Here is a 27,885-nt window from a genome sequence, read left to right as displayed (position 1 = left end):
GGCTCTCTATGGTCCCGCCCGCCTGCCGGCTAGAGCGGCCGGGGCGGCGCGCGGGCGGCGCGCGGGGACCGCCGGGAGCGGGGCGGACGCTCGCGCCCCTCCTCTCCCCGCCTCCGCACCGCGGCGCGCTTGGGCTCCGGAGCCGTCATGGGCGCCGCCGCGTGGGCATCGTCGCCCCTGCCGCTGCGTGTGTCTCTCCTGCTGCTGATTCTGCCGCTCCCGGGGCTGCCCGCGGGCTCCTGGGACCCGGCTGGTTACCTGCTCTACTGCCCATGCATGGGTAAGGCCTCCCGAGCCGTCAGCTCAAATGGGGAAACTGAGGCCCAGAGAGGAGAAGGCCCTCTTCTGAGGCGCCCAGAGATACCTTGGCATGTCCAGGAGAGAACCCCAGCGCGGGGCATGGCCTGCTCCTCGCCTCTCTGCCCCAGTTGCAACGGCCCTCAGGGGCCTCTGTATCCACCCTTCCATTTGGCAGATGAGGAAACTGAGGCCGGAAGAGGTTATGTGTCTTGTGCAAGGTCTAAGCCAGCCCACAGTTCAGTAAATGGAGTTAGTGGGGCAGGACTTGATGTCACTGACTCAACGTTGGCTCTGGACGATTCTTTAATCGTTCAACAAATATTTATCGGAAACCCCCCCCCCCCCAACCCTGTGCCCAGCCCTGTTTTCTGTTCAGGGGATACAGCAGTGGTAAGACAGAAAATGCCATTCCCTTGTAGAACCTTCCTTTTAGCTGGGAAAGACAGACGATAAAAGATAACACACAATAGACAAAAGATACAGACAATAAAAGAGAAAAAATAAGTAATTATACATAGTATCTTAGAAGAGGATGAACACTATGGGAAAATAAAATAGAGAAGAGTAAGGGAGAATCTAAAAGCTGCAATTTAAATGGGATGGTGGATCGTTACTGTAAAAGTCATTCCTTCTTAAAACCCTCCACACTCCAGACCCTGATGATTCGGCCCTCTGCCCATCATTACCACCACTCCCTTCTCTCCAGATGCTCCAGCCACAGCCACTCTTATTCCCTCTCTGTTCCTCACCCATTCTCAGGTCCTGAAACCTGTGCTATTCCCTCTGACTGGAACACCTTCCTCTTCACTTCTGCCAGGTCAACTTCTTCCCCTTCTTAAGTCTCAGCTTGAATGTCACCAGAAAGGGCTTAGGTGACTTCAACACAAATAATCTCCACCTTACTGCTATCACCAAACTTCTTCTATTTCTTCCTTGAAATTATCAGAATTTACCACTATATACTCTACCACTATATACTTGTCTCTGTAGCTGGACTGTGAGTGCCTCGAAGGCAGAGACCTTATCCTTCTTGCTGAATCCGGTATTCCAGCACCAAGCAGAGAGGCTGGCACATTGCAGCCTCTCAGTATCTGTGGAATGAATGAATGGATGTCATGCTGGGGATAATGAAAAGAATCAGACAGGGTCCTTGCTCCTGAGGTATTCACAGGCTGAAGAAACAGCCAGTACAAAGGCCAGGAAGTGGGAAAGGACATTTGAGGAAAAGCGAAGAACCATAGATAGCTCCAATCCAAGGTGGGAGGCAGAGGAGGGGATTGAGTATAGCAGGGGGTTGATGAAAGGATTCCACCGAATGAGGCATTGGAGTTGCCCCTTCATGCACAGATGAGTGGAGACAGGTGGAAGGGCACCCCTGGATGAGAGAACAACAGGAGCAAAGGCATGCAGTCAGGATGGGAGGTGGAGAGCACGTTTGAGAAATGGCAGGGAACCTGGAGCAGCTGAGGCAGAAGGGTAGGACCTGAGGGCCTTGAGTGTCAGACCTATGAGTCCAGACTTGATCCTATGCTGCCAGCTCCCCTGGCTCTCCTTGGTGTCCTGGCCCTCCCCACCCCGGCCCCACATCCTTTCCAAATCCTGCCTGCCCCATGCCCTCGATGCCCCAGCCTCACCTCAACCACCGTATACCATCCAGGGCGCTTCGGGAACCAGGCTGATCACTTCTTGGGCTCCCTGGCTTTTGCAAAGCTGTTGAACCGCACCTTGGCTGTACCCCCTTGGATTGAGTACCAGCATCACAGGCCTCCCTTCACCAATGTGAGTACCTCCCACTGGCCTTAGCCCTTATCCATCCTACCCCAATCCTGCTTACCTCCTCTTGACCCCAAGTCCTTCTCTGGGCTTTACCTCCTGCTCCTCTGAGCCTTCCCCAGTCCCCACCCCAAACTGTCTTCCCTGGGTAACTGGCTAACACTTATCCAGTGCCTTCTGTCTGCCAGGCACTGTTCTGAGCACTGCATGAGGACTAGCTCTTTTCTCCCTCATCACATTCCTATGAGGAAATGGGTTTCAAGAGGTTAGGTAACTTGCTCAAGGTCACACAGCTTATGAGTAGTAGAGCTGGAACTCAAGCCCATGTCCGTCTGAGTCCAGAGCCTATGATCTGAACCTATAGCTCCATTTCCACCCCTGGTTGGTCCCATCCTCTGCTCATCCCATTAGTCAAAGGGCGATGGATGGTATTGTCAGTTGGAAGGAGAAACTGAGGCATGGGTTTGTTAATATTGTGTTCAAGGCCACAAACCCAGGCAGTATGGCTGCAGAGCGGTCTTGCCCCATCATGGTGATACTCAAACTCCTCTAATTCCTTGTTTTTTCTTTGTGTCTTCCACTGATCCTATGTCTGTCTTTGTTCACACTGTATCCCCAGGGGCCTGGCAGTAGGAACTGAATTAATCTAATGAATTGACTTTAAAAGTTTTTAATAAACTTTAAAAAACTCTATTTGTATGTACAAAAAAATGTATTTCATTCTTACAGCCTTTTCTCTGCGTAGGTGGTATTATTATTATTATTATTATTATTATTATTATTATTATTATTATTTTGCATGCCTATATTTAGAGAGGTTTTTATCAATTAGAGGTTAAAAGCCAGAGGACTTGAGATCATAGTTTGTCTTTGCCACGTAACTAGCCGTGTAGCCTGGACAGAGTCCTTGATCCCTTAGTGCTTCAGTTTTCCCATCTTTAAAAGAGGCCGGTAGTAACCGTGGCTACCTCCCATAATGCATTAGTGATTGAAGCATGCCTCGAACGTTGTGTGCCTCTCTCTTAGAATCAGTAGTTCATCAATGCAAAGTGCTTAGATCATAGGAAGTCCTCAGTAACTGGGAGCCACTGATGTGCTGATGTTTTTTTTTAAGATTTTATTTATTTATTTGACAGAGACAGCGAGAGAAAGAGCACGAGCAGTTGGAGCAGCAGAGGGAGAGGGAGAAGCAGGCTCTCCACTGAGCAGGGAGCCAGACCCGGGTGGAAGACAGATGCGTAACGACTGAGCCACCCAGGCGCCCCGATGTGCTCATTTTTTGCACTCACTGTTATAGTTTAGACGTTGTTCATCTCCCTCTGCCTTGTTTTCTTTCTCTTGCCTTGGCTTCTCAGCCAAGAATCTTTCTGAGTCTCTACTTCTTGCTTTCTGTGGGTTACTCAACCCATCCCATTAGGCTCCCCTTCCCCACTGGGACTGTTCTCACAGAGGCCACCAGGGACCTCAGAATTGCCAAATATAGGGGTCATTTTTTAGTCTTCCAGCTATCCTCCTGGTGGCACCTGGACCTGTGAGCCTCTCATCCCTGCTCCCCTGTCTTCTAAGGCACAGCCTGTTTCTACTTTAGCCCTGACCTCTCAGCATTTTCTCCTTTTCTTTTCTTTACTACGGGAGGCTTCTCTCTCTCCACCCACTGTTTAAATTTTGGTGTGCCTTGGGGCGCCTGGGTGGCTCAGTCACTTAAGCGTCCAACTCTTGATTTTGGCTCAGACCATGATCTCATGGTTGTGAGATTGAGCCCCAACTTGGGGTCTGTGCTAGGCGTAGAGCCTGCTTAAGATTCTCTCTCTCAGGGCTCCTGGGTGGCTCAGTCGGTTAAGCATCTGCCTTCGGCTCAGGTCATGATCCCAGGGTCCTGGGATTGAGCCCCACATCGGGCTCCCTGCTCAGCAGAGAGCCTGCTTCTCCCTCTCCCTCTGCCTGTTGCTGCCCCTCCTTACATGCTCTCGCTCCCTCTCTCAAATAAATAAAATTAGAAAAGAAAAGAAAAAAAGATTCTCTCTCTCTCCCTCTGCCCCTCCCACCACCCCCCAACCCTCTCCGTCACATGTGTACTCCCTCTCTCTCAAAAAATAAATAAAAATAAAAAATAAATGTTGGCGTGTCTCCTCTTTCTGTTTGCTTATTAGCTACAGACCTCAGATGAGTTATCTAGAGTCTGTCTGCCTGGGTTTCTCCTTAAGTAAGCTGGAGATGGTTGTATTCCTACCGCTTAGAATTAGCTGAGCAAGGCCATGAAATGTGATGCATACAGCACCTGGCGCTAAGTCAGGACTCAATAAATATCAGTTGCTATTATTACCATCGTTTGCTTTGCTGTAAATTTCTGTTGAGTCTTGTGGCTTTCACTATTCTCCACATACCTCCCAATCTTATCTGTGGCCCAGACTCTCCTCTGATCATAAGCCTGTGTTTCTAATTCCTAAGCCCTTGAGTCTACTTGGATTTCCCAGAGATACCTCAAATTTACAAAAACAGAGCTGAACTTGGCATCTTTCCTTCTCAAACCTGTGTCACTTCCTATATTCCCAGCCTTAGTTTATGTTACCTCCATTCACCTGGATACCAAGCCAGGAACCTAGAAGTCATCCTGAATGCCTCCCTTTACCCTCTGCTTCACCCTCCTTTACCTCTCCTAAGCCGTCCATGCCCTGCATCTTCACTTGGACTTAGTGCTCAAAAGTACATGTTGAGTGAGTACTTGAACAAATAAAAAGACCATTGCAATAGCCTCCTTATTCCTCTTCCTCTCCTAATCTTACTATCCATATGTTCTCTCCTCTGCCACCAGAGTGATCTTTCTAAAAGGCAAATCTCTTATTATTTCTGTTTAAAATCCTTCAGCGATGGGAGCCTGGGTGGCGCAGTCTGTTAAGCATCCGACTCGTGGTCTCAGCTCAGGTTGTGACCTCAGGGTCATGAGATTGAGCCCCGTGTAAGGCTCTGTTCTCAACGTGGAGTCTGCTTGAGATTCTCCCTCTCCCTCTGCCCCTCCTGCTTGTGTCCTCTCTCTCTCTAAAAAATAAATAAATGAATCTTTAAAAAAATAAATAAAATCCTTCAACAAGACCTTGTTGCTAATAGTTAGATATCCCAAATTCTGTTTGTTGAAATGCCAGTGTGTCATGAAGGAAGGGGCAGTGGTTAAATCAGTTTGGGAAATTATATTCTCAATTCCCCATCCTCCTTGATTGGAGATTCAAAATACACATTAGCATACTGAGAAGTCCTGTAGTAAAGAAATCAGCTTAACACAGCATTTCCCAGGTCTGTTTAACTCTGGAGCCTTTTGGTTGCAGAACTCTTTATCCCCATGAACTAGTGGAACTTGCTTGGGAACCCTGACCTATTGGATAAAGTCAATTTTTATCCCATGGTGTTCTAAGAATTTTTTTTTTAATTGAGAAAACTACAGAGAACAATACAATCACTGTCCATGTACCCACAACTAGAAGTGATCATCGTTAACATTTTCTCTTCTTTGCTTCATCTTTCTATTTTTAAGTAAAAGAAAAAATATTGTAGATGAGGTTGTCAAAAGATAGTCTCTCGTGGCTCCTGAGAGGCAGCCACTGTCGTGAACGTAATGTCTTCAGTGTGACTCCCTTTGAGGTCTTTCTTGTACTTCTGCTGTGGCACTGAGCATGCATATACCCATCTCCTGGTGCAAAGGGGAAGAGCTAGGGAAAATACATAGAGGTGGAAGGAACATTTTAAATTCTAGTAGATGCTGCAAGATTACATTCTAAAGTGGTTGTTGCAGAGCTTACATTTCAACTACCGGCCATAGACAGCAGCCCCTGTTTCCCCACTTCCTTTCCAGCAATTAAAGTTAAGCTTTTAGGGGCGCCTGGGTGGCTCAGTCGTTAAGCGTCTGCCTTCGGCTCAGGTCATGATCCCAGGGTCCTGGGATCGAGCCCCACATCGGGCTCCCTGCTTGGAGGGAAGCCTGCCTCTCTCTCTCCCACTCCACCTGCTTGTGTTCCCTCTCTTGCTTTGTCTCTGTCAAATAAATAAAATCTGTAAAAAAAAAAAAAAAAAAAAAAAGTTAAGCTTTTAAATCTTTGCTGTCTAATAAGTGAGAAGTGGTCTTGTTATAATTGTGACTTGCTTTTTTCTAATTACTAGTGAGTTTGTACATCTTTTGAGTGTGTTGGCTCTGTGGGTTTTCTTTGCTCTGAGTTGTTCACTTCTATCCTTTGCTCACATTTCCCTTTACATCATTTGTCTTTTTTCATCTAGATCAGCAAGCATTTTTGAACACAAAAGGTGTTAGCTATTTCTTCGTTAGTTTGCAAATCAATTCTCCCAACCTTTTTCTCTTCTAGCTTTGGTGACCTTTTCCAAAAGTTTTTCATTGGTTTATAGTCTGAGCTGTCTGGGTCTTGGAGTGTATGGTTTTAACTGATGTTTTTAAAAGAGCCACTAGGATACTGAGGAGGGATCTCTGCCTCTCCTTTTGCATCTTTTCCTGTAGCTGCATGTGTCCTACCAGAAGTACTTCAAGCTGGAGCCCCTCCAGGCCTACCATCGAGTTATCAGCCTGGAAGACTTCATGGAGAAGCTGGCACCCACTCACTGGCCCCCTGAGAGGCGAGTGGCTTACTGCTTTGAGGTGGCAGCCCAGCGAAGCCCTGATAAGAAGACATGCCCCATGAAGGTGGGTCTGGGGGACCCTGTCTGCCTGTTGCAGGTTGTCTAGGCCCCCGAGACACTGTGATAGCAAATGTGGGGAAAGGCACTAGAAGGGCTTAACATAGAAGGATGGAGATTTAAGTCCCATGTCTGACATTCGTCAGCAGTGTCACTTTGGGCAGAGGACCTTGATTCCTCTGAGCCTTTATTTCTACCTGCAAAATAAAGACACCAATCCCTGCTCTGTCTCACTCATAAATGTCATGAGGGCCAGGTGCAAGAGTGCTTATAAACTGTAAAGTGCCACATGAGTAATAATAACTAATACTTTCTTTTTTTTCCAGACTGGGGGGGGGAGGGACAGACGGAGAGGGAAGAGAGAGGGAATCTTAAGCAAGCTCCGCTAGCCTGATGACAGGGGGCTCGATCTCACAACCCTGAAATCATGAGCTGAGCCTAAATCGAGTCGGACACTTAACTGGACTGAGCCACCCAGGTGCCCCAAATAATAACTAATGCTTCTGTGGCACTTACTATATGCTGGTACCATGCTAAGAGCTTTACACATACTAACCCACTTAATCTTTAAACTGCTTCATGAGGGAAGTACTATTAATATCCCCATTTTATAGAGAGGACACTGAGTGCAACACAGAGTTTCAATATTTTGCCCAAGGTCACGTAGCAAATAAGCTGGGATTCAACCCTACGTAATTTGGCTCCATTACCCACCCTCTTAACTTGTATACTTTCCTACCTTTAAGCAGGTAAATAAGAAACGATCATATTTTATCAAGAGAAATTTGTAATTTTCTGGCACTTTGGGAATAAGACAATCCCCAATATGTCTTTCAGTGCTTATGCTAAAGTATAGGGTGGGTAGTTGAAAGAGCCGTGAAATTTGAGGAAGGAGGCTTGGCTTAGAGCCATGACACTGCCCTCACTTGCTGTTTGACCTTGGACAAGGGTCTTACCCTGTCTGGGCCCTGGTTTCCATCTTGAAAATAAAGGTATAGTGTTAGCCGGTCTTGAAAGTCTCTGAAAGCTCTAGTCCAAGATCTAAAGCCCAAATCCAAGATCCACTTCCTTCTTCTACCCCCACCAGTGCTGCAGGGTCAGTGGGATGTGGGATGGCAGTCGGAAAGACTCTTTTAGACACTGTGGTGAACGTCTGCTGGAAACCAGACTGGAGGCCAGGCTGCTGTCCTCAGTCCCCAGCTCAGGATTTACAAAGTGACATTCCTATTGGCCATCCTATGAGGTGTTCCAACCTAAGTCTAGTCCACCAGGGATCCCCCACCCAGAGTTCCTCAGCACATCCCCAGAGGGCTTTCCCTCCTTCTCAGTAAGTCTTTGATCTCTCTCTTTCTGTAGGAAGGAAATCCCTTTGGCCCATTTTGGGATCAGTTTCATGTGAGTTTCAACAAGTCTGAACTTTTTTCCGGCATTTCCTTCAGCGCCTCCTACAAAGACCAGTGGATCCAGAGGTACTTGGAGGGGGTAGTGTTGCTGGGTTTAGGGAAGGGGCATGGGGCCCCTGAGAATGCAGCACCTTCCTGGCCCTCTCCCCCTCTACCACACCCTGATGTTTGCGACCAAAGGTGCAGCCATTCTGTCTGTTGAACTTGGGATCCTGTGTGATCTGTTCCCATCTTAACGCCTGACACGGTGGGACGTTGACCTGCCACAAGGTTGAGCAAGAGTTTATCGGCCGATAAAGGATGTCATAAAAAGAATATTGTGCAGTCACATGGGTCTCGATTTCCTCCTCTAGGCGTGAGAATCACTCCCCTGTTACCTTCCTCTTCACAAGGTGAAAATTGGAAGCAGCTTCTAGAGAAAAGCAACTTCAGGTGCAGACTGAGAAATGATGTCATCCTGATAATAATTGGATGTGCTTTATTAATTGCACTCCAGTAGGCCCTATTAAAAAAAATAGGTTAGCAGGGCACAGGCACAGGCTGTGAAATATTTATAGGGCGTCTGTCATGTATGAGACATAGTGCTCAAAGGCCAGAGGTGATATATAAAAATGAGGAAGACCCAGCCTCAGCGTTCAGGGAGCCACGGGCTAGTCATAACGATGCTAAGGAACAGAGGGCACTTGCCTTGATGCGATAGCACGGCAAGAAGGAACGTGGGCTTGAAAGTCAGACTCGGGTTCAGGGCTGCGAGGAACATGTGAATGCATGCATGGTCATAGCCCTCGGCATTCCATAGACCAAGGATAGACTGATGTAGAGAAAGGAGTCCGTGCTCAGGACTCAGCCCTGCCTCTTTCTCAGGAGACCCTGAGCAGCCTCTCCAGCTGTCCGGCTCGAATCTCCTCATGGTTGAATGGAAGGGGCCCAGTGGCGTCTGCCTCCTAGGGCTTAGAGTGCATGGTTCATAGTAGGGGGCCAACCAATATTAGTTGTTAATATTATTATTCACGTGCTTTGTTTCATATGAGCCTTTGAGAAACTTCATGAAGTGGGTTTTATGATCGATTTCCATTTGGCAGTTAAGGAAACAGCTCAGTAAGGTAAGATAACTTGCCCAGGGTAACCCAGCTGTTGAGAGGGCAGCAGCAGGCTGAATGTAACTCTTTAACACGCTATAAAGCTGCTATTTATTTAGTGCCTACTGTGTACCAAACACTGTTCTAAGTTTTCATTTCACTGCCTAAGTCTTCTGAGGTGATAACTCATTGGATCCTTCCACAAGTCTGTGCAACAGGAGTTATTGTCTTCTCTGCTTTACACATAGGGAAATTGAAGCAAAGAGGAGTGAAGTCACTTGCCCAGGGTCACACATCTTGAAGTGGCAAAGCTAGGACTTGAACCCAGGCAATCTGATTCCAGAGCACCCATTCTTAGTCACTGTGGAGAATAGCTGTGCCTGTTACAGCTGCCCATTCCCATTTGGGATTTCTGAGCTAATTCCAGAGCTCCTGAGGATACTCAGTCATGGCAGGTTCTGCTCCTTCCTTGTGGTTGATTGCAGATAGGGCATTCCCATTTGATCACCTCCTTGCTTCCAGAAGACATAGTGCCATGAAGGACATAAACAGGTGATGTGTGGTTGGAGGGCTGAGACCTTGTCTCAGTCAGCTCAGGCTGCTAGGACAAAACAGCACAGACTGGAGGCTAAAACAATAGACACTTATTTCTCCTGCTTCTGGAGGCTGGGAAGTCCGAGATCAGGGTCCCAGCATGGTTCAGTTCTGGTGATCTTCTTTGCTTGCTGCCTTTTTTGCTGTGTCCTCTCATGTTCAAGAGAGCAGGCTTACTTACAAGGCACTAATCTTATCATGGGGGCTCTACCCTTATGACCTCAACTAAACTTTATTGCCTCCCAAATGCCCTACCTCCTAATATCATCACATTGGGGGCTGGGACCTCAACTATGAATCAGAGGGGGCAGGAGGTGGAACACATTCAATCCACGAGAGACCTGAAGAGAAGGAGCCATCCATGGAAAAAGCTGGAGGGAAAGATAGTCTTCATGGCGGGGGACATGGAGCACAGAGGCTCTGAGGCAGGAACAGGCTCGGTGTGGTGGAGGGACAGACAGGAGGCCAGTGTGGCTGGCGTAGAGTGAGTGAGGAGGAGAATGGGGACTGTTCCGTCATCTGTTGCTGCATAATAACCCGGTTTTGGAACGGCTCCCCAACAGCGGGTAATTATTTCTCAGAGTTCCATGAGTTGACAGAGCTCAGTGAGGCATTCTTCTTCATTTTCCATTTTCTTTCTAGAATGCCAGCCGTACAAAGTTTCAGTCCATGCTAAACATCTAATTTCTTGGCATAAATACCCTTTAGAATACCCACCACAGATTTAGTGGGAGATTTTTAAATTTTTAATAAAGAAGAGAATTACATTTACTCATAATCCACCTCCCCCCCTTCAAAAACCACTCTTAGCAGCTTGACGTATTACTTCCGTCCCCCAGGTACTTTTGTACACATCTGTATACCTGTACAGATGAGCTTCCAGTGAAACTACTGTGTGTAGTTTGTAGTCGAGGATTACTTAACTGTTCTTTTCTGGGGAGGAGTTAATATCAACATTTACCAGCTTAGTCAATATTGCTAGCAGGATCAGTTCCAAACATAAACACGAGATTTCCAGAAATGGTTACTGGGGTATATATGTGTATTTGTGCCGACGGAGCGTGTGTGTGTGTGTGTGTGTGTGTGTGTGTGTGTGTGATTTAGTTATTTTGTCACCACTGTTTTAAGTGTACGTTCAGTAGCGTTAAGTGCTGTGCCGTGCTATGTGCAGCTGCCACCACCGTCCGTCTCCAGAATGTTTTTATCACCCCAGAACCTCTGTACCCATTAAACAACTACTCCCCATTCTTCCATGCCCCCCGCCCCATCCCTCTGTTCAACTTTTCTGTCTCTGAATTTGCCTTTTCTAGGGCTCATATAAGTGGAATTCTGTGATATTAGTCTTTTTGTGTCTGGCTTATTTCACTTAGCATAATGTCTTCGGGTCTCATCTGGGTTGGGGTATGTATCAAAATTTTAGTCCTTTTCAGGCTGAATAGTTCATTATGTGCACAGACCACATTTTGTGTATCTGTTCATCTGTTGATGGATACTTGGGGTCACTGGGCACTCCTTGCTTTTGGTCTCCTGTGGTTGCAGTGAGCTGTCAGCGGGGCTGGAGTCTGGAAGCCCTGCTGGGCTGCATGTCCAAGAGGCTCATGGCTAGCTGGTAATGCTGGCTGTCATCGGGGAGCTCAGCTGGGGCAGTTGGTTGGTGTGAGCATGCTCGGTCTCTCCATGTAGCTTGAACTTCTGACAGCCTATCAGCCAAGTTCTGACAGGGCACAACCAGGGAGTGAATGTTTCAAGAGATGGGAAGTAGAAGCCGCTGGCTCCTAAAGCCTGGGCCTGGTGACTGAGACAGTGTCACATCTGCTACGTGCCATTGGGAGGGGACATAGAGTCCACCTAACAAGAGGAGATTGGAAGAATTAATCTGCCATACAGGCGAGGAACTTGGAGAAGAAGTGGGCAGGGGTCAGAGTGCACAGGGCTTTGTAGGCCCTGGCGAAGCAGGCTGATAAGAAGCCTGAGTGCTTTGTAGGAGCGAGGCGGAGAGTGTGTATATTCTAAACATTTTCTAAAATAGAGCACACTTGCTTGCTCTAGAAAGTTGTCCTTTGGGGGCGGGGGTATGGGTGTAGGGAGAATGGCATTCGAAAGGGTCAGGCTCTTCCCCGGCTCACTGTATGACGAGGTAGATTGCTTCCCTTCTCTGGCCAGCGTTCCCTCTGTAAAGTGAAGGGGGTGAGCAAGGTCCGTGGTTTCCATACTGTTCCTCAGAGTTCTCGATAAGGGCCTCTGGTGCCACGAGGCTGGCAATGCAGGGCCAGCGTGGAGGGGCTCAGGTCCCTTCCCCCACTGCCTTTAACCAGTAATCCTCTTATATATCAACTAAAAGTTTGGATGGCCACAGGTCTAGGTATACTAGGCTTAATTTAAGCTACACGTTACAGAAAACCCCAAATAACAGCAGATTAAGAAGCTAGAAATGTGTTGTTTTCTGAAGTAAGAGAAGTACTGAGGTACGCAACCCACCACTCGATGGCAGCTCCGTCGTGTTGTCAGGACACAGGCTCCCAGCTCCGCCTAGCCGGCCCAGTACTGGCCCAGTACTGGCTTTTATCCTCAGTGTCCCCTCACAGGGCCGATGAAGCTTTAGCTGTTACAGCCTTGCCCCAGGCAGCTGGAAGGAAAAAAGGGCAGAAGGGGGGCACAGCCTCACCTTCTTAAGGAACCTTTCTAGAAGTCCCATGTAACCCTCTTGCATCCCGTTGGCTGGTTCTTTTTTTTTTTTTTTTTTTTAAATGATTTTTTATTATATTATGTTAGTCACCATACAGTACATCCCCGGTTTCCGATGTAAGGCTCGATGATTCATTAGTTGTGTATAACACCCAGTGCACCATGCAATACGTGCCCTCCTTACTACCCATCACCGGTCTATCCCATTCCCCCACCCCCCTCCCCTCTGAAGTCCTCAGTTTGTTTCTCATAGTCCATAGTCTCTCATGTTTCATTCCCCCTTCTGATTACCCCCCCTTTCTTTATCCCTTTCTTCCCCTACCGATCATCCTAGTTCTTATGTTCCATAGATGAGAGAAATCATATGATAGTTGTCTTTCTCTGCTTGACTTATTTCACTTAGCATTATCTCCTCCAGTGCTGTCCATGTTGTAGCAAATGTTGAGAACTCGTTCTTTCTGATAGCTGAGTAATATTCCATTGTATATATGGACCACAACTTCTTAATCCAGTCATCTGTTGAAGGGCATCTCGGCTCCTTCCACAATTTAGCTATTGTGGACATTGCTGCTATGAACATTGGGGTGCATATAGCCCTTCTCTTCACTACGTCTGTATCTTTGGGGTAAATACCCAGTAGTGCAATGGCTGGATCATAGGGTAGCTCAATTTTTAACTTTTTAAGGGACCTCCACACTGTTTTCCAGAGTGGCTGTACCAACTTGCATTCCCACCAACAATGTAGGAGGGATCCCCTTTCTCCACATCCTCTCCAACAATTGTTGTTTCTTGCCTTGTCTATTTTTGCCATTCTAACTGGCGTAAGGTGGTATCTCAGTGTGGTTTTGATTTGAATTTCCTTGATGGCTAATGATTTTGAACATTTTTTCATGTGTCTGTTAGCCATTTGTATGTCTTCATTGGAAAAGTGTCTGTTCATATCTTCTGCCCATTTTTTGATTTGTTTATTTGTTTCTCGTGTATTGAGTTTGAGAAGTTCTTTGTAGATCTTGGATACCAGTCCTTTATCTGTAGTGTCATTTGCAAATATCTTCTCCCATTCCGTGGGCTGCCTCTTAGTTTTTCTGACTGTTTCCTTGGATGTGCAGAAACTTTTAATCTTGATGAAGTCCCATAAATTCATTTTATCTTTTGTTTCTCTTCCGTTGGCTGGTTCTTACACACGTGGTCATACCTTAGCTGCAAGAAGTACAGAGAAATCTCTTTATTTGGGGCTGCCATGTGTCCAGCTAATTCTAGGAGAAGGGGATAACAGGTATTTCTTCCCCACTAGGTGATTTCTGAGAATCCTTCTAGCTCTGCTGCTTCTGAGTCTGTGAATACTCCTGGCAGAGGTTTGATTCAACAGATACTAATTGCAATCAAATGTTGAAAGACCACGGACCATCATGCTGAACCATTCTTGTGGCATGAAGGTAACAGGTATTTGGAACTCTTAGGAAATTCTAACTATGACCACCATCATTGTTCTATTGCATGAAACCCGCTGCAACTTTTTAGAAATTCAACTTTATGTCTTAGAGACTTGGCCACATTGACCGGGTTAACTTCCCTTGAAGTTTTCCATTTTGCACAGTAAACACAGCAGCACTGCAGTGGGCACGCCCCTTTCTTCACACCCAACCCAAACACCTCGCTCTGCAAACACCTCCCAACCCTCCAAGCCCAGCTGCCACTCCCAAGCCTCGGCTCCTGCGGGAGGGCTCCCTGTCCCACTTCTCCTTTGCTGCCTTGCGCACACTGATGTGCTCGACAACCGTCTTCCCTGCTCGGTCCTCAGCCCTTGTTATTATTGTGCTCTCAGGCTGCAGCCTTCCTCAGAGGCCATAAACAGGCGACATGTAATTGGCAGGGCTGGGACCAGACTGAGACCCGAAGGATGAGGAGCCATCCTTGCAAAGAGCAGGAGACAAAGGTAGTCCTTCCTGACAGGGACATAGAGAGCAAGGTCCTGCTGCCTTCCTGTCCCTGCAACCTTTGCACTCAGTATGTTTTTCATCCACTGTCCGACATACGGGCTCTGGGCACATTGGGGGATGCTGTTCATAGAGAAACCCCAGCCGGGTGGAGGAATCTCAGTAGCAGAGGGGTGTGGGGAAGAACCCCAGAGGTCCCCTGCACCCAGCAGCAAGAGCATATGCCGTTTTCAGCTGGACAGTGACCAGGCTACGGGCCTGACCTAGGGCGCTCAGGGGCAGGTAGAGCTGGTTAAGCTTTCTTTCCAAACAACACCCTTAGCGCTCCCTTTCTTTCCAAACAACGCTCTCCTCTGTCATTGGGAGTAAAAGAGCACATCAGTCTGAGTCTCTTGATGCTCCTCAGGTCTGAGCTGATGTCCCAGTGGGGCAGCCATGTGCCAATCCAGATCTAGGGGGAGGGGGTGGACGTTCCAAATCTAGCATTCACCAAGGGTCAGCTGCAGGCTCTCTCCAAGAGCTCGGAGAGCACTCAGTTCCTGATTTCTCCTAGTCTTCCACTGCCCAGGAGATCACAAACTCTGGCCTTCTCCTCTTGAAACCTTATGAGGTGACATCGGAAAGAAGTTTGGCTGAGGGCCTGGTGGTAGTGGGTGTTTAGCTCATATGTGCTTCTTCCTCTGGCCCCTGACAACCTGGCCTGGTAAGACCCCTGAATCCTTCGCATTCCCTCAATCATTCATTCTAAAAATATTGATTGTCCCCATTGTGCTAGGGACTACAGATCAGAAGGCACAGACTCCGCATTTGAGGGCCCCACTGATGGCAGTGGAGGAGCTGGGAGTGAGGTGCATAGTTAAGAACACAGCGTCTGGAGCAGACTGCCTGGATTCACATCCTAGCTCCACCAGTTCCTGGTTGCGTGACCGTGGGCGTGTTGCTTAACCTTTCTGTGCCTCGATTTCTTCATCTGTAAAAGGAGAATAACAGTAGTGCTTACCTCGCAGGGCTCTTGTGAGAACCAAATGAGTTCATACGCGTAAAGCAAGTAGAATGTTGCCTGTCACATGATAAGGCTCGATACATGATTCACATACATGTACGTACGAGATTATTATAATGAAACGAGTGTTATGTAGAGCCAGGATGTCAGTGAGCACTTTCTTGTTGCTTCCTTGACACAAGCCCTGGACCAGTGTGTGTGGGAATTGTGGCGAGCTTCCGGAACGGCTCAGGCCCCTACCCTCGTGGGCTGATGGTCAAGCAAGGAAGACGCTTGTCGAGCACATCAGTGTGCGGAAGGCAGCAGAGAAGTGGGACAGGGAGCCCTCCTGCAGGAGCTGAGGCTTGGGAGCAGCAGTTGGGCTTGGAGGGTTGGGAGGTGTTTGCAGAGCGAGGTGTTTGGGTTGGGTGTGAAGAAAGGGGCGTGCCCACTGCAGAATGGAAAACTTCGAGAGAAGCTAACATGGTCATCGTGGCCAAGTCTCTAAAACATAAAGTTGAATTTCTAAAAAGTTGCAGCGGGTTTCATGCAGTAGGACGATGATGGTGATGGTGATAGTCAGAATTTCTTAAGAGCTTTCCGTGCGCCAAGTACTGTTCTAAATGCTTTGTTCATATTAATCCATTTAATCTTCTCAAGAGGCGCACGAGTCAGGAGCTGTTATTAGCTCTATTACACAGATAAGGGAACTGCTGCACAGAATGGGTAGGTCACCCGCCCAAGTTAATAGGCGGCATAGTCAACATGAGCACAGGCCGTCTGTCTCGACAGCCTGGGCCTTTACCATTACAGTGTGTGAAAAGCACACAGAATAATACCTTTTTGTACAAATAGTAAAAATGTAGTCATGCATAAAGCCACAGAATCTTCTGGGAAGAGGAAGTAAAGGAGGGAAAGATGACAGGATAGACCTTTTATTTGTGTCTCTTTTTTAAAAAATCTGAAAGACTGCGAAGTATTAATATCTGCTAATTTGGGTCATTTGTATGTGGGTTGTAAAGTTATTTTCTGTATTTTCCTGTATGCTTTGAAATATTTAATAACTTTTCATTGAAATTTTTATTGAGGTAATTGTAGATTCACATGTTGTAAGAAATAATACAAAGGCAAGAAAGAAAGAAAGAAAGAAAGAAAGAAAGAAAGAAAGAAAGAAAGAAAGAAAGAAAGAAAGAAAGGGAGAGAAAGAAAGAAAAGGGAGAGAAAGAAAAGAAAAGAAAGAATACAAAGAGGTCCCAGATACCCTTTACCCAGTTTCGCCCAATGCTGGCATTTTGCAAAACCCTAGTACAGTATCACAACCAGGAGGATGTTGACATTGATACAATCCACCCATCGTATTCAGATTGTCCTAGTATTATTTGTACTCACTTGCACGTGTGTGTGTGTATTTAGGTCTGTTCGATTTTACACACATGTAGGTTTGTGTATCCACCACCACAGTCAAAATACCCAAACACTTCTAACCGCACAAGGATCCTCTGTGACCAGTATATAACTACACCCATGTCCTTAACCATGCATGTGCACACACACACGTGCATACACACCTTAGCTCCCCGACAACCACTAATCTCTACTTCTGTTCTCTTCTCCATTATGTCATTTCAAAAATGTTATATAAATGCAATCATACAGTACACAAGATTGAGGGCTTGGCTTCTCTCGCTCTGCATAGCTCCCTTGAGATCCATCCCACGTTGTCGCCTGTCTCAGTAGTTTGTTCCTTGCTATTGCTGTGTCACATTCCGTGGTGGGATGCACCATGGTTTGGTTAGCTGTTCGCTTCTTGGACATTAGAGCTGTTTCCAGTTTGGGGCTATTATGACCCAAGCTGCTCTGAACATTCGTTTACTGGTTCATGTGTGAATATAGGTTTTCATTTCTTTGGGATAAATGCCCAAGAGTACAATTGCTGGGGCATATGGTAGCTGCATTTTAGTTTTACAAGAAACTGCCAAACCGTTTGCCAGAGTGGCTATGCCAATTTCATAATTTTAAGAAAAGGTTTTTGGCTGACAGAGGGAAGGCAGTCCAGGTCAAGGCAAGAAGCATACAGAGATCTGGAGCTTGAAAGTGCATTCGAGTTGATGGAACCTCCAGGATGTTTCGTGTTGCTAGGATAGACCCTGGATTTAGTTGAAGAGGGAGCACAGGCTCGCTCCTCACTCATTCAGTCAACAAATATTCACTGAGCTCTTACATGTGCCAGACACTGTCCTAGGCACATGGAGGCACTGCCTTCAGAAGTCTGTGTCTAGCAGGAAAGACAGGGTGAAATAATTACAAGGTGCGTCGTGTACAAGGGGGAAGGAGAGCCATGCCTGTCTTGTTCTCCCCTGGGCCCCAGCACATAGTAGGCAGTCAACAAATATATGTTAAATGTTGAGCGAATGGCCTCACCCAGTGTACACATTGTCTGTGAGCCTGACCTGTCCACGGCCCTCTGGAAGCTGCTGCCTGTCCCAGTCCTGCCATGTGGGTAAAAGGGCAGAGGTGCGGTCCAGACACCCCACCCCAGAGTGAATTACCACACCACAGACTGGAAGCCAGCATGACATACAAAAGGTTGGAATGCTCTACTGTAAATTTTTAATTGTTAAGCAAGCAAAGAGGGTTGTAAATTCCGTGCGGCGGGACAGTATTTTATATTGTGCCTGTTGTCGCCGCCACGGTTCCTTATCAGCCTACTGGGGTTTCTCAGCCTCTCGTGCTTCTTGCATGTTAGAGGGGCCCCTCTGCAGGGTCTCTGGGGCATGGCACAACACCATGCTTTGTCCTGTGGGGGCAGCGGCCAGGCTGTCTCTGTGTCCTCTGTCTGACTTCCCCTTGTTCTGTCTCATGCCTAGATTTTCTCCAAAGGAGCATCCAGTGCTCGCCCTGCCAGGAGCCCCGGCCCAGTTCCCCGTCCTGGAGGAGCACAGGCCGCTCCAGAAGTACATGGTATGGTCAGACGAGATGGTGAGGACGGGAGAGGCCCACATCCGCACCCACCTCATCCGGCCCTACGTGGGCATTCACCTGCGCATTGGCTCCGACTGGGTAATTTCTCCCTTCCTGTCAGGGCTGGCTTGGACGTGTCCCTGCTTAGGACCCATGCCTGTGGGTGTTGAACCCTGAACCCACTGCACCAAGTGTCAGCCAGGGCAGAGAGGTCTCACTCAGCCAAGTCCATGGGGACTCGATCCTGCCTTAGACACATGAGAATTGTGGCTCCAAAGTGTTTCCTTGCCAGCCCTCATTTTAACAATTGCCATTTTCGTCCTTCTTTTGCAGATGGATAAATAAACATCAAGCTAGACTCTAAGTCAGGCAGCAAGCCAGAGAGAGACCCACAGCCCAGGAGTCCTGTGGTCCAGCTCAGTGTTTAGCCAGTAGACTCTTTGTTGAAAAACAGGCTCTGGAGATTGGGTGGGGCTCCCAAGAAAAGAAGATGTCATTCTCCAAATTCAGAGGCTGCTTAAATGTGCAGAAACCTCATTAGATTATCTTCTGTGTAAAAATAACAAGAAAAATGTAGACAATCTCCTTAATTTACATAAGAAGATATATGTATGTATGTACGTATGTTAGAAATGCTCACTGTTGAAGACTTTAAAAATAATGCAAAGGATAGAAATTAGATCAAAATTCACTCAGAGTCAATCGAGAAGGTTGACCCTTGAACAACATGGGTTTAAACCGTGTGGGTCCCCTAACATGCTGACGAGGTTTTACAGTGAGGTGCTGTATGTGGGTTTTCTTTTCCTTGTGATTTTCTTAGTAACTTTTTCTTGTTTCTAGCTTCCTTTATTGTAAGAATATAGTATGAGATACATATACAGAATATGTGTTCATCGACTGTTTATGTTATCAGTAAGGCTTTTGGTCTACAATAGGCTGTTAGTAGCTAAGTTTTGGGAAAGTAAAAAATTATATGCAGGTTTTTGACTACATGGGGTAGGGGATGGCAGCCCCTATATAGGCCCTGTGTTGTTCAAGGTCAACTGTAGTCACACATTTATGCAATTGTCTCCCTTCCTGCCTTGACTCCCTTCCTGCCTTCCTTCTATAAAGAAAAGAGCCAGGCTCAGAATATCTTGGCCCAGAATATCTTGTGAGTGGTTTCAGCCAAACCTTTAAGAAACAGTTTCCACCTATACATGCTTAGAACATAAAAAGATGTAAGATGCTATTTTGTATAAAGCTAGCATGACACTAAACCAAACTAAGATAAGGTCAGTTCAGAAGAGTAGAGCTCATTCTCACAAACACAGATCCTAAGTAGAATATCAGCAGGTAAACTCCAATAACATATTAAAGAGCATACGACATAAGAAAACTTTATCCTAGGAGTGAAATGAAATTCACTCTATTAGCACCCAAAGAGGAAAAATCATATAATCATCTCAACAGAGGCCAAGAAAGCATTCGATAAAAGTCAACGCTCATTCATGATTTGGAAAAAAAAAACCAACCTCTTAACCAACTGGGAATTGAAGGGACCCACCTTAACTTGATAAAGCCTATCTCTCCGAAACCCACAGCAAACATGTACTTCACGGGAACTATCAGCAGTATTCCCACTGAAGTCAGAAATCAGATAAGGCTGCCCATTATCACCACCACAGTTCAGAATTCTACTGGAGGTCACAGATAATACAGTAAGACTAAGAAAAAAATATTTCATAAAAAGCCAATATGCCACTACACAGAAACAGCCACTGTTACTGTCCTGATACATTTCCCTCTTCCCTCAATACTTTTGTAAAAAACATAGTTGAGCTTTTGGATAGGTTTTTCCACTTAGTGGCTCTTGCTTCTGGGGTCCCAGGCCAGCTGCTGTCTTGAACCCTGTCCCCCCACGACCCCACAGAAGAACGCCTGTGCCATGCTGAAGGACGGGACGGCGGGCTCGCACTTCATGGCCTCCCCGCAGTGTGTGGGCTCTAGCCGCAGCACGGCCGCCCCTCTCACCGCGACGATGTGCCTGCCTGACCTGAAGGAGATCAGACGGGCCGTGCAGCTCTGGGTGGGCGCGCTGAGCGCCCAGTCGGTCTACATCGCCACGGACTCTGAGAGTTATGCGCCTGAGATCCAAGAGCTCTTCAAAGGGAAGGTGTGTGTGGTCCCAGCGGGGGCGGAGGGGGAAGGGAGTCGAAGAAAGCTCCAGGGTGGTCCCACCGCTCCCTCTACATGCTTCATGTCCTCCCGACACTTAGCCGTGCACTTCTGCTCCGGTTCCCATCCTTCCTTCCAACCCCGGCCCCAACACCTTGGCACATTCTCTCCAGTTTTCCCTGCACTCTTGTAGCTAATGTGTCCCTACTGGAGCTGTCACAGCATTTTATCGCATCTGCTCTGGGGGCACTGTCTAGTCTTCATGAGGCCAGGAACACAGCCCGCTTCCCAAGAGTTGGGGCTCCTTAAAGGCAGAGTCCAAGGCTGACCCACTGCCGTATTCCTCAGCATCTGGGGGCCTTGCCATCACCAATGTCTAGGTCAGAGCCTAACAACGGTAGACGCTCAGTAACTGTCGAGTAAGGACGTAAAGAGTGGGCCCTTGGGAGAAATCCAGTGTAGCAGAGATTAAGGGCCTAGACTCTGGAGCCAGAGAACGTGGGCGCTACTCACTGTGCCGTCTTGTGCAAGTGACTTGAGCTCTCTCTGCTTCTGTTTCCTCTTCTGTAAAGTCGGATGGGAGCAGTCCTATCTTATTGGGTGGTTGTGAAGATCAGATATGAAGGAACTAAAACAGTTCCAGGACAAAACAAGTCCTCATTAATGTTAACAGTCACCGATAGTAGGAGTAGGTGATTGACGAATAAAGGGAAGGCTCTTTTGTCCTTAGTAAATGCTTCAGGAAGTGGTGAATAGTAAATATTCAGTGTGTGAATAAAGAGTGGATGTGTTTGGTACTGTATCAGTGGACAGTAGGTAATAAGTAAGTATGTATCGATAAAATGACTGAATTCATGGTAAGCATTCAGTAAGATTTCGTAGAGTGAATGAAAGCCCTAAATGCTTGCACAGACCTTTAAGGGTTTGCTTTCTAGCTGTGCGAACCCTTGGCTTTACGTGAGGGGCCCCTTCTCCCTTTTACCCCAGACACGGGCTGGAAGCCCTGACTTGTAGAGAAGGAGTTGAAGCCGTGCATGCTGGCCTCCCTCCCACCCACCCACTCTATAGAAGACCATCACAGCTGGGAGCCCTCGGGACTCCTCTGATCGAGCCCCTGCTATAGCTGAAGAAACCAAAGCCCCAAGAAGGGATAGAATTTACCCAAGAAGTCTCAGAGCTAATTATAGTGGGCATGACACAGAGCGGGTAAGTTTCAGAGCGTGGGCGGAATTGCTCGGGGATTTTGGCCATGATTAAACTGGTATTATTTCTTTGCTACCATCCACATAGCAGGATGATGATTTTTGTTACGTCAGAAATCTCTGTGTGACAGCAAAGCACTTTCAGCCCCAGCTCTACCCACACCCCCACCTCTGTACTAAGTTGAAGCATTTGGAGAGTCCCAGGGAGTTTTTTTGTGAGTTTTTAGAGTTGATATATTTGTTACACCTTGAGCCTCTTGTCATTTTCTATTTCCTGTTCCTGTGCCACTGTTCTTACCCTTCCCTGTTCCTCAGCCCCTTTCTCCATGGGTTCAGAGCCCACCCTTGCTCCTCATTTAAGCTGGGGCCCTGCTGGGCTGGGGATACTGATAAGTAAGATACTGATAAGTAAGCCCTGTAAAGCTCCCAGTCTAGACTCAGGAAAAGAGACTTTGCACAGAACTCTAATATATGCTGCAGGAGAGCTCCAGGAGCTCGAGTAGGGGCAGGGCCTCACTCATTCACTTGTCTGGTCAGTAGATGTTTATTGAGGCAGCCCCAGCCAGCAGTGACCAGAAGAATGCCACAGCCCCAACCCCATCAGGTGCAGGGGACAGATATTAATCAGAGTGGAAACGACAAACTGAGATGTGTGCTCCAAAGTAAAGGAACCTTGTTCTGGGAGAATGCGGAGCAGAGGACTCTGACCTAGATCGGGGTCCACAGAGGTGAGACTGGAGCTGCAGAGTCAGGGTTAAGTAAGAACCAGACAAAAAGCTAAGCACCCTGAACAGAGGGGGAGTGCATGCAAAGGTCCTGAGGCAGGAGGCAGCCTAGTGGGTAGTGGCTGGAGCTCAAGAGGAGATGGGGAGAATATGAGAGGTGGAGAGGTGACTTGAACAGGGCTTTGTAGGCCCCATTCAAGACTTGTCATCCTCATCTGAAGAGCAGTAGGGCACCATTTAAGAGCATTCAGCTTAGGGTGCCTGGGTGGCTCAGTCAGTTAAGTGTCTGCCTTTGGCTCAGGTCATGATCCCAGGGTCCTGGGATCAAGCCCCACGTAGGGCTCCCTGCTCATCAGGGAGCCTGCTTCTCCCTCCCTCTGCCTTTCCCCAGCCTCCGGGCAATACTGCTGCCAGAATGCCTGACCCCATGTCTTAATGCTCTCTGCCCCGACTTTTGTGTCTGTCACTTCTGCACGAGGGTGGGCGGGAAGCTGAGACTTGGCTGCAGGCCTTGGCGGAACTGGTCACCGCCCTGGTGAAAACGTTCTGCCTTTCCTCCTGCAGGTTAAGGTGGTGAGCCTGAAGCCTGAAGTGGCCCAGATCGACCTATACATCCTTGGCCAAGCTGACCACTTTATTGGCAACTGTGTCTCCTCCTTCACTGCCTTCGTGAAGCGGGAACGGGACCTCCAGGGGAGGCCGTCTTCTTTCTTCGGCATGGACAAGCCCCCTCAGCTGCGGGATGAGTTCTGATCCTGGCTGGAGCAATCGCCAGTCTGAGCTGGTCCCGCTTGCCAGGCCTGGCAGCCAGCAGTGTTTGCAGCATTGATTCCCAAGAGTATAAGCTCTTCTGTTCCCCTGCCAGAGACAGAAGAGCACAGGGACTTCTGGAGGAGAAGGACTCCATCTCCCAGGGCACAGGGCTTTCAGGCTCCTGGAGCCAGAGCATCTCCCCTCCCCGTGTGCCTCCTGCTGCTTCTGGGAATTTCGCACACTGCCAAAGCAGTCCAGCCTGTCTTTTGGTCTGCCCTATTCTGAGTAGGGCGGGGGGGGCTAATTTCTTCAGCAATTTTTTATAGAGAGAGAAACAGATTCTCATAGTTTTGATATAAGATCATGATTACCCAAGAACTCTCCCTCATTTTTTAAAAATTAGTGACTTTCATTAGCATAGATACCTAAAGTGACCTTGAATGAGGATGAGGCCACGGTGGAGTGGTTGTAATGACCCTTTTTCTAGATGACCCAAAGTAGCTCTTAGACCAGGCCAGAGCCATCTCCCCGGCCTGGCCAGAGCCATTGTCAGCCTGTCTTCGAGGCCATGTCCAGGGTTCGGGGCATGAGCACTTGTCTTCACTGTAAACACTATGCAAATAGAAGTTAGTGATCAGGATACTGTGCAGCGATCCGCTCCAGCAGACACTGAGTCCTGCCCCCACAGCACGTTCCAAGCAAGGAGCAAGTGCTGTCGAGCCCGACCATCGTGGTATTGCTGTCAGAGTCTCCTAGTGGCTGGTGACCTGCCACAAACCTGGCTCCATTGAGATCTTGGAGCGCCGGGGGACAGGGCTGGATGGCCTGGTGGCATCCTTCTGAAGGCTGCCCTACCCCCTTTCATGTGTCTCCCAAGGGACCTGGTTATAGAATTTTACCATTAAGTTGCTGTCCAAGGCCTGTCCCCCCAGCCTCCCTCCTGGGCCTGGAGCCCTCAGGCTGTATTCTCACTAGGGCATGTATGCTAAGCCTCTGACCAGATGGGAGTTGCCCCTGACCCAGAAGCCATCAGATTCCCAGTCTGCCCCTTCCCATCCAGTGGAATCTCTGCCAACCCCATGAGGCTTAAGTCATGATTTTCTCTGTCTCTCAGATGCTAGAGTTGTGGTAATCCATGACTCCTAAGAGTCTGTGGTGTTTTGGCCTTGTGGTTCTGAAATTCATGTCCAACACCTGCTGGTCTCTTCCCTACCATGTGGCTTCCCTTGGCCTTCGATCCTAGGAAGGTGGAAGAAACTGATGAGAGCCAGTTCCAGAGCTCCACGCAGGGCTTCCCCCTCAGATTACCTTTGGGAAGAAACACTGTCTCTGTCGAGGCCGACCGGGCCAGTGGTTGCAGAGCAACAAGGATCTCAAACACTAAAGGTGGCATTTGCTGCTTAGACCTGTTGCCCTACTTGAGGCGGAGAAACTGGAGAAAGGGCTTTTGTGTTTTCCCTCTTGGGAAAACAGTAGAATGTTCTAAATCCTGGGTGGACTCTGAGAGATAGCTTGTCTGTCCAGACTTGTTCACGAGCTTCGTTCAGAGGTGCAGGAGCCTATGCACCCCTGGCTCCATGGGTTCGTTGGGCAGGAGGGGCTCACTGGCTGCTTTTGTTGGCTGAATTCATTTGCTGATCACAGGCTCACACTAGGCACATGCTTTAGAGTCTGGGGCTCTAACGGGCCGTCCAGACCACTTTGATTAGCATCGGCAGGGGTAACAGCTGTGTTTCTGGACAAGAAGGTGCCGGGGTTGTAGTCAGATTCAGTTGTGTTCCATAGGTAAGCACTTTGCTCCTCTTTGACCCAGTTGCCTCACCTATGAAAATGGTGATAAAACCGACAGGGTTGTTGAAAGGCTCCCATCAGATAAAGCAGGTGTAAGAGCGCTTCGTAAACTGGAAAGAGCCAAAAGCACGTACATGGCTGCTGATTAATTTGACGGCCTCTTGTCACACACCTACTCTGTGCCCGGCACTGTGCTCGTTAGGTGCTTTATGGGAACTGAGTCCCGACTCCAGCCCTGGGGAGTGGGAGCTGTTAATATCTTTCTCCTCTGCACAGGGAAAAACGAACGCTCAGAAAATTCTCGTAATTTTCTCAAGGCCACATAGCTGGCGGTGGTAAGCCAGCATCTGACCTCCCAAAGCCATTACCGTTAGCTGCACACCTTACTGCCACCAGTTCACAGGATGCGCTGTGTAGACCTCAGGTGGGAGAACGATCAGCCACTTTAGTTCCTACTGGGCTCCTGCTACGTATGGGTCTGTCACTGCCAGGAGGTTTGGGGGAAGGAGAATCGCCCAGGAAAGAAAGCCCGCGTGAAGCTTACAGTTCTTTTGGGTATTTAGTCCACGATTCTTTCATTCAAATTTGCTGTGTGCACGGCTCCATGCTAGGTACGAGGATTCAGCAGAGAATCAGACAGAAAGCCTTTGTTCTCAAGGGATTTGTATTGTAGTAAGTATAGGACGCAAGGAACAAATGTATCAGGGAAGGTATTGACTAACTGCTAAGAAGAAAAATAAAGGGTATGGGGGAGTTGAGAGAGGGAGCAATGCTGTTTTGGATGAGGAGTTCAGGTAAGGCCTCTCTGAAGAGTCACCAGGAGGAAGGAAGGGGCCACTCATTCAGATACCTGGAGGCAGCACATTCCAGGCAGAGGAAACAGCAGGTGCAAAGGTCCTGAAGCTAGAGTGAGTGAGTGAGACATGGCAGGGAAGCCAGCATGGTTGGAGTAGCCAGAGCAGGCAAGGTCCCATATCCTGGAGGGCAGTAGTAAAGGCAAGACTTTTATTGGGACAAATGGGAAGCCTTTGCAGGATTCTAAGTGGAGGAGGGTCATGATCTGTTTACACTTTGAAGGACCCTCCAGCTGCCACATGGAAAAAAGATGGGAGGGGTAGAAGTGGGGAGACCAGTGCAGGGCTGATGCAGGGGTGCAGGCCGGACGGTGGGGCTCGGGCAAAGATCATTGCATTGAGTGGGAAGTGGGCAGATTCTGGATATATAAAATTATTTTTAAAGTTCACACTTTTTTTTTTTAAGATGTTATTTTTAAGTAATCTCTACACCCTACGTGGGGCTCAAACTTAGAATCCCGAGATCAAGAGGCAAATGTTCTGACTGAGCCAGCCAGGCGCCCCATTAAATTTCAATCTTTTTTTAAAGATAGGAGTCTTTGTATAGTTTTGATCATGCAGTGTATACAATTTAATGTCGTCTTTTTCACTTAATAGTATATCACCTTTTCCGTGTTGGTACATGGCCTGAGTAAATATTTTTAATGACAAGATTCCTTTGAGGAGTGTCCCACAGTTTATTGTCCTATTAGAACTTAGTATGTTCCAAATTTTTCACTGTTATTATTTGAATAATATTTTTTTGCACATTTTTTCCTGTATCTAAAATGTTCATTAAGATAAATTCCCAGAAATGGATTTTAGGTCAAAGACGTAAAGATAAAAAATTTTTATTATGAAAAAAATTCAAATCTACATAAAAATTGTGAAAATAAAGTGAACTCCCAGCTTCAACAATCCTCAACATTTTACCAGTCTTGTTTCATTTATCTCTCCACCCCTAAGTCCACATGCTACAGTCTTTTAAAGAAAATCTGAATGTTTTAAAAGAAGTGCCAATAGAATTTGCTGACCCACTGAATGGAAGCTAGGAGGGAAACAGGGAAATCCAGGATGCTCTAAGGTTTAGAGCCCAAGCAACGGGAGGGAGTTGTCCCCGACTTGCAGACTTTGAAGGTGGGCCACCTTCCTCCAAGTTCCAGGTGCTAATGGTGGTCCAAGCAGTGTTTCTCAGAGGTGGTCTCCAGAGGTTCCTTGGAAAGCTGGTTGACAAGGCAGATTCCAGGGACACCCCCCCCCCCCGGAGAATCAGAATGTTTTGTAGGTAGTGTCCAGGTATCTGCACCTTTTTTTTTTTTTTAATTTGATTTATTTGAGAGAGAGAGAGAGAGCAAGCAGGGGGAGGGGCAGAGGGAGAGGGACAAGCAGACTACGCTGAGCCGGGAGCCTGACACGCAGCTCGATCTCAAGACTCTGAGATCACAACCTGAGCCAAAATCAAGAGTCGGACGCTTAACCAACTGAGCCTCCCAGGCACCCCCCAGGTATCTGCGTCTTAAGAAGTACCTACAAGTGATTTTGATCCTCGGTGGCCCAAGACCTCCTTATCTTGTGGCCCTCAGACCAGCAGCATCAACATTACCTGGGGCAGCTTGTTAGAAATGGAGACTCCCGGGCCCCACCCCAGACCTGCTGAGTCAGAAACCCTGGGAATGTGGCCCAGGAATATTTTAACGATCTCTCCAGGAGCTAAAGTTTGAGCAACGCTGCAGAAGGATGTGGGGATTATGCACTGCGATCAGCCAGCAAGCATTCCTGGAGGGCCTTCTCTGCAGGCCCCTCCCTGGCAAGCCTTGAAGGTTCCACCAACACTCGCGGGATAGCTCTAGGTACCTGGTAGTGTTCAGTCTGGTTTGTAACATTTTTTTCTCTTACTGTGCTTCAGGGGAAATGTAGAACTAGACAGAATTTGATTTAATGGATTTCACTGTTTTAGGATGGGACCAATTTTATACAAGTAAAACAATGGGAATTACATTTTTAAAAGATGAAGTAACTACTGGTAGAGGCAGCTT

At 47.7% G+C, this 27,885-nt stretch overlaps 1 protein-coding gene across 2 annotated transcripts; it reads left to right on the top strand.

Moving 5' to 3' along the window:
- The first annotated feature begins 61 nt into the window (after positions 1 to 61).
- Positions 62 to 26,774, top strand: POFUT1 (protein O-fucosyltransferase 1). 2 transcript variants are annotated; one of them, XM_045807052.2, is made up of 7 exons: positions 62 to 280; positions 1,958 to 2,079; positions 6,572 to 6,754; positions 8,104 to 8,216; positions 18,295 to 18,487; positions 20,259 to 20,543; positions 23,037 to 26,774. In XM_045807052.2, exons 1-7 carry the CDS (start codon positions 148 to 150, stop codon positions 23,223 to 23,225), a joined length of 1,218 nt encoding a protein of 405 aa, XP_045663008.1. In that variant the 5' UTR covers positions 62 to 147; the 3' UTR covers positions 23,226 to 26,774. The 2 variants fall into 2 exon arrangements, with proteins under 2 accessions (XP_045663008.1, XP_045663014.1); XM_045807058.2 differs by having other exon boundaries at positions 64 to 280; positions 20,301 to 20,543.
- Positions 26,775 to 27,885: the final 1,111 nt, after the last annotated feature.

This window comes from Ursus americanus, chromosome 22 (genome assembly GCF_024610735.1).
Source record: "Ursus americanus isolate L20-20 chromosome 22, mUrsAme1.1.p, whole genome shotgun sequence".
Taxonomy (NCBI): domain Eukaryota; kingdom Metazoa; phylum Chordata; class Mammalia; order Carnivora; family Ursidae; genus Ursus; species Ursus americanus.
This window is presented reverse-complemented; position numbering and strand designations above follow the sequence as displayed.

Coding starts and splice junctions, on each gene's coding strand:
- POFUT1 (XM_045807052.2), top strand. CDS start 148: ATGGGCGCCGCCGCGTGGGCATCGTCGCCCCTGCCGCTGCGTGTGTCT. Junction 6,755..8,103: donor AGAAGACATGCCCCATGAAG/GTGGGTCTGGGG, acceptor CTCTTTCTGTAG/GAAGGAAATCCCTTTGGCCC. Junction 8,217..18,294: donor AAAGACCAGTGGATCCAGAG/GTACTTGGAGGG, acceptor TCTCATGCCTAG/ATTTTCTCCAAAGGAGCATC.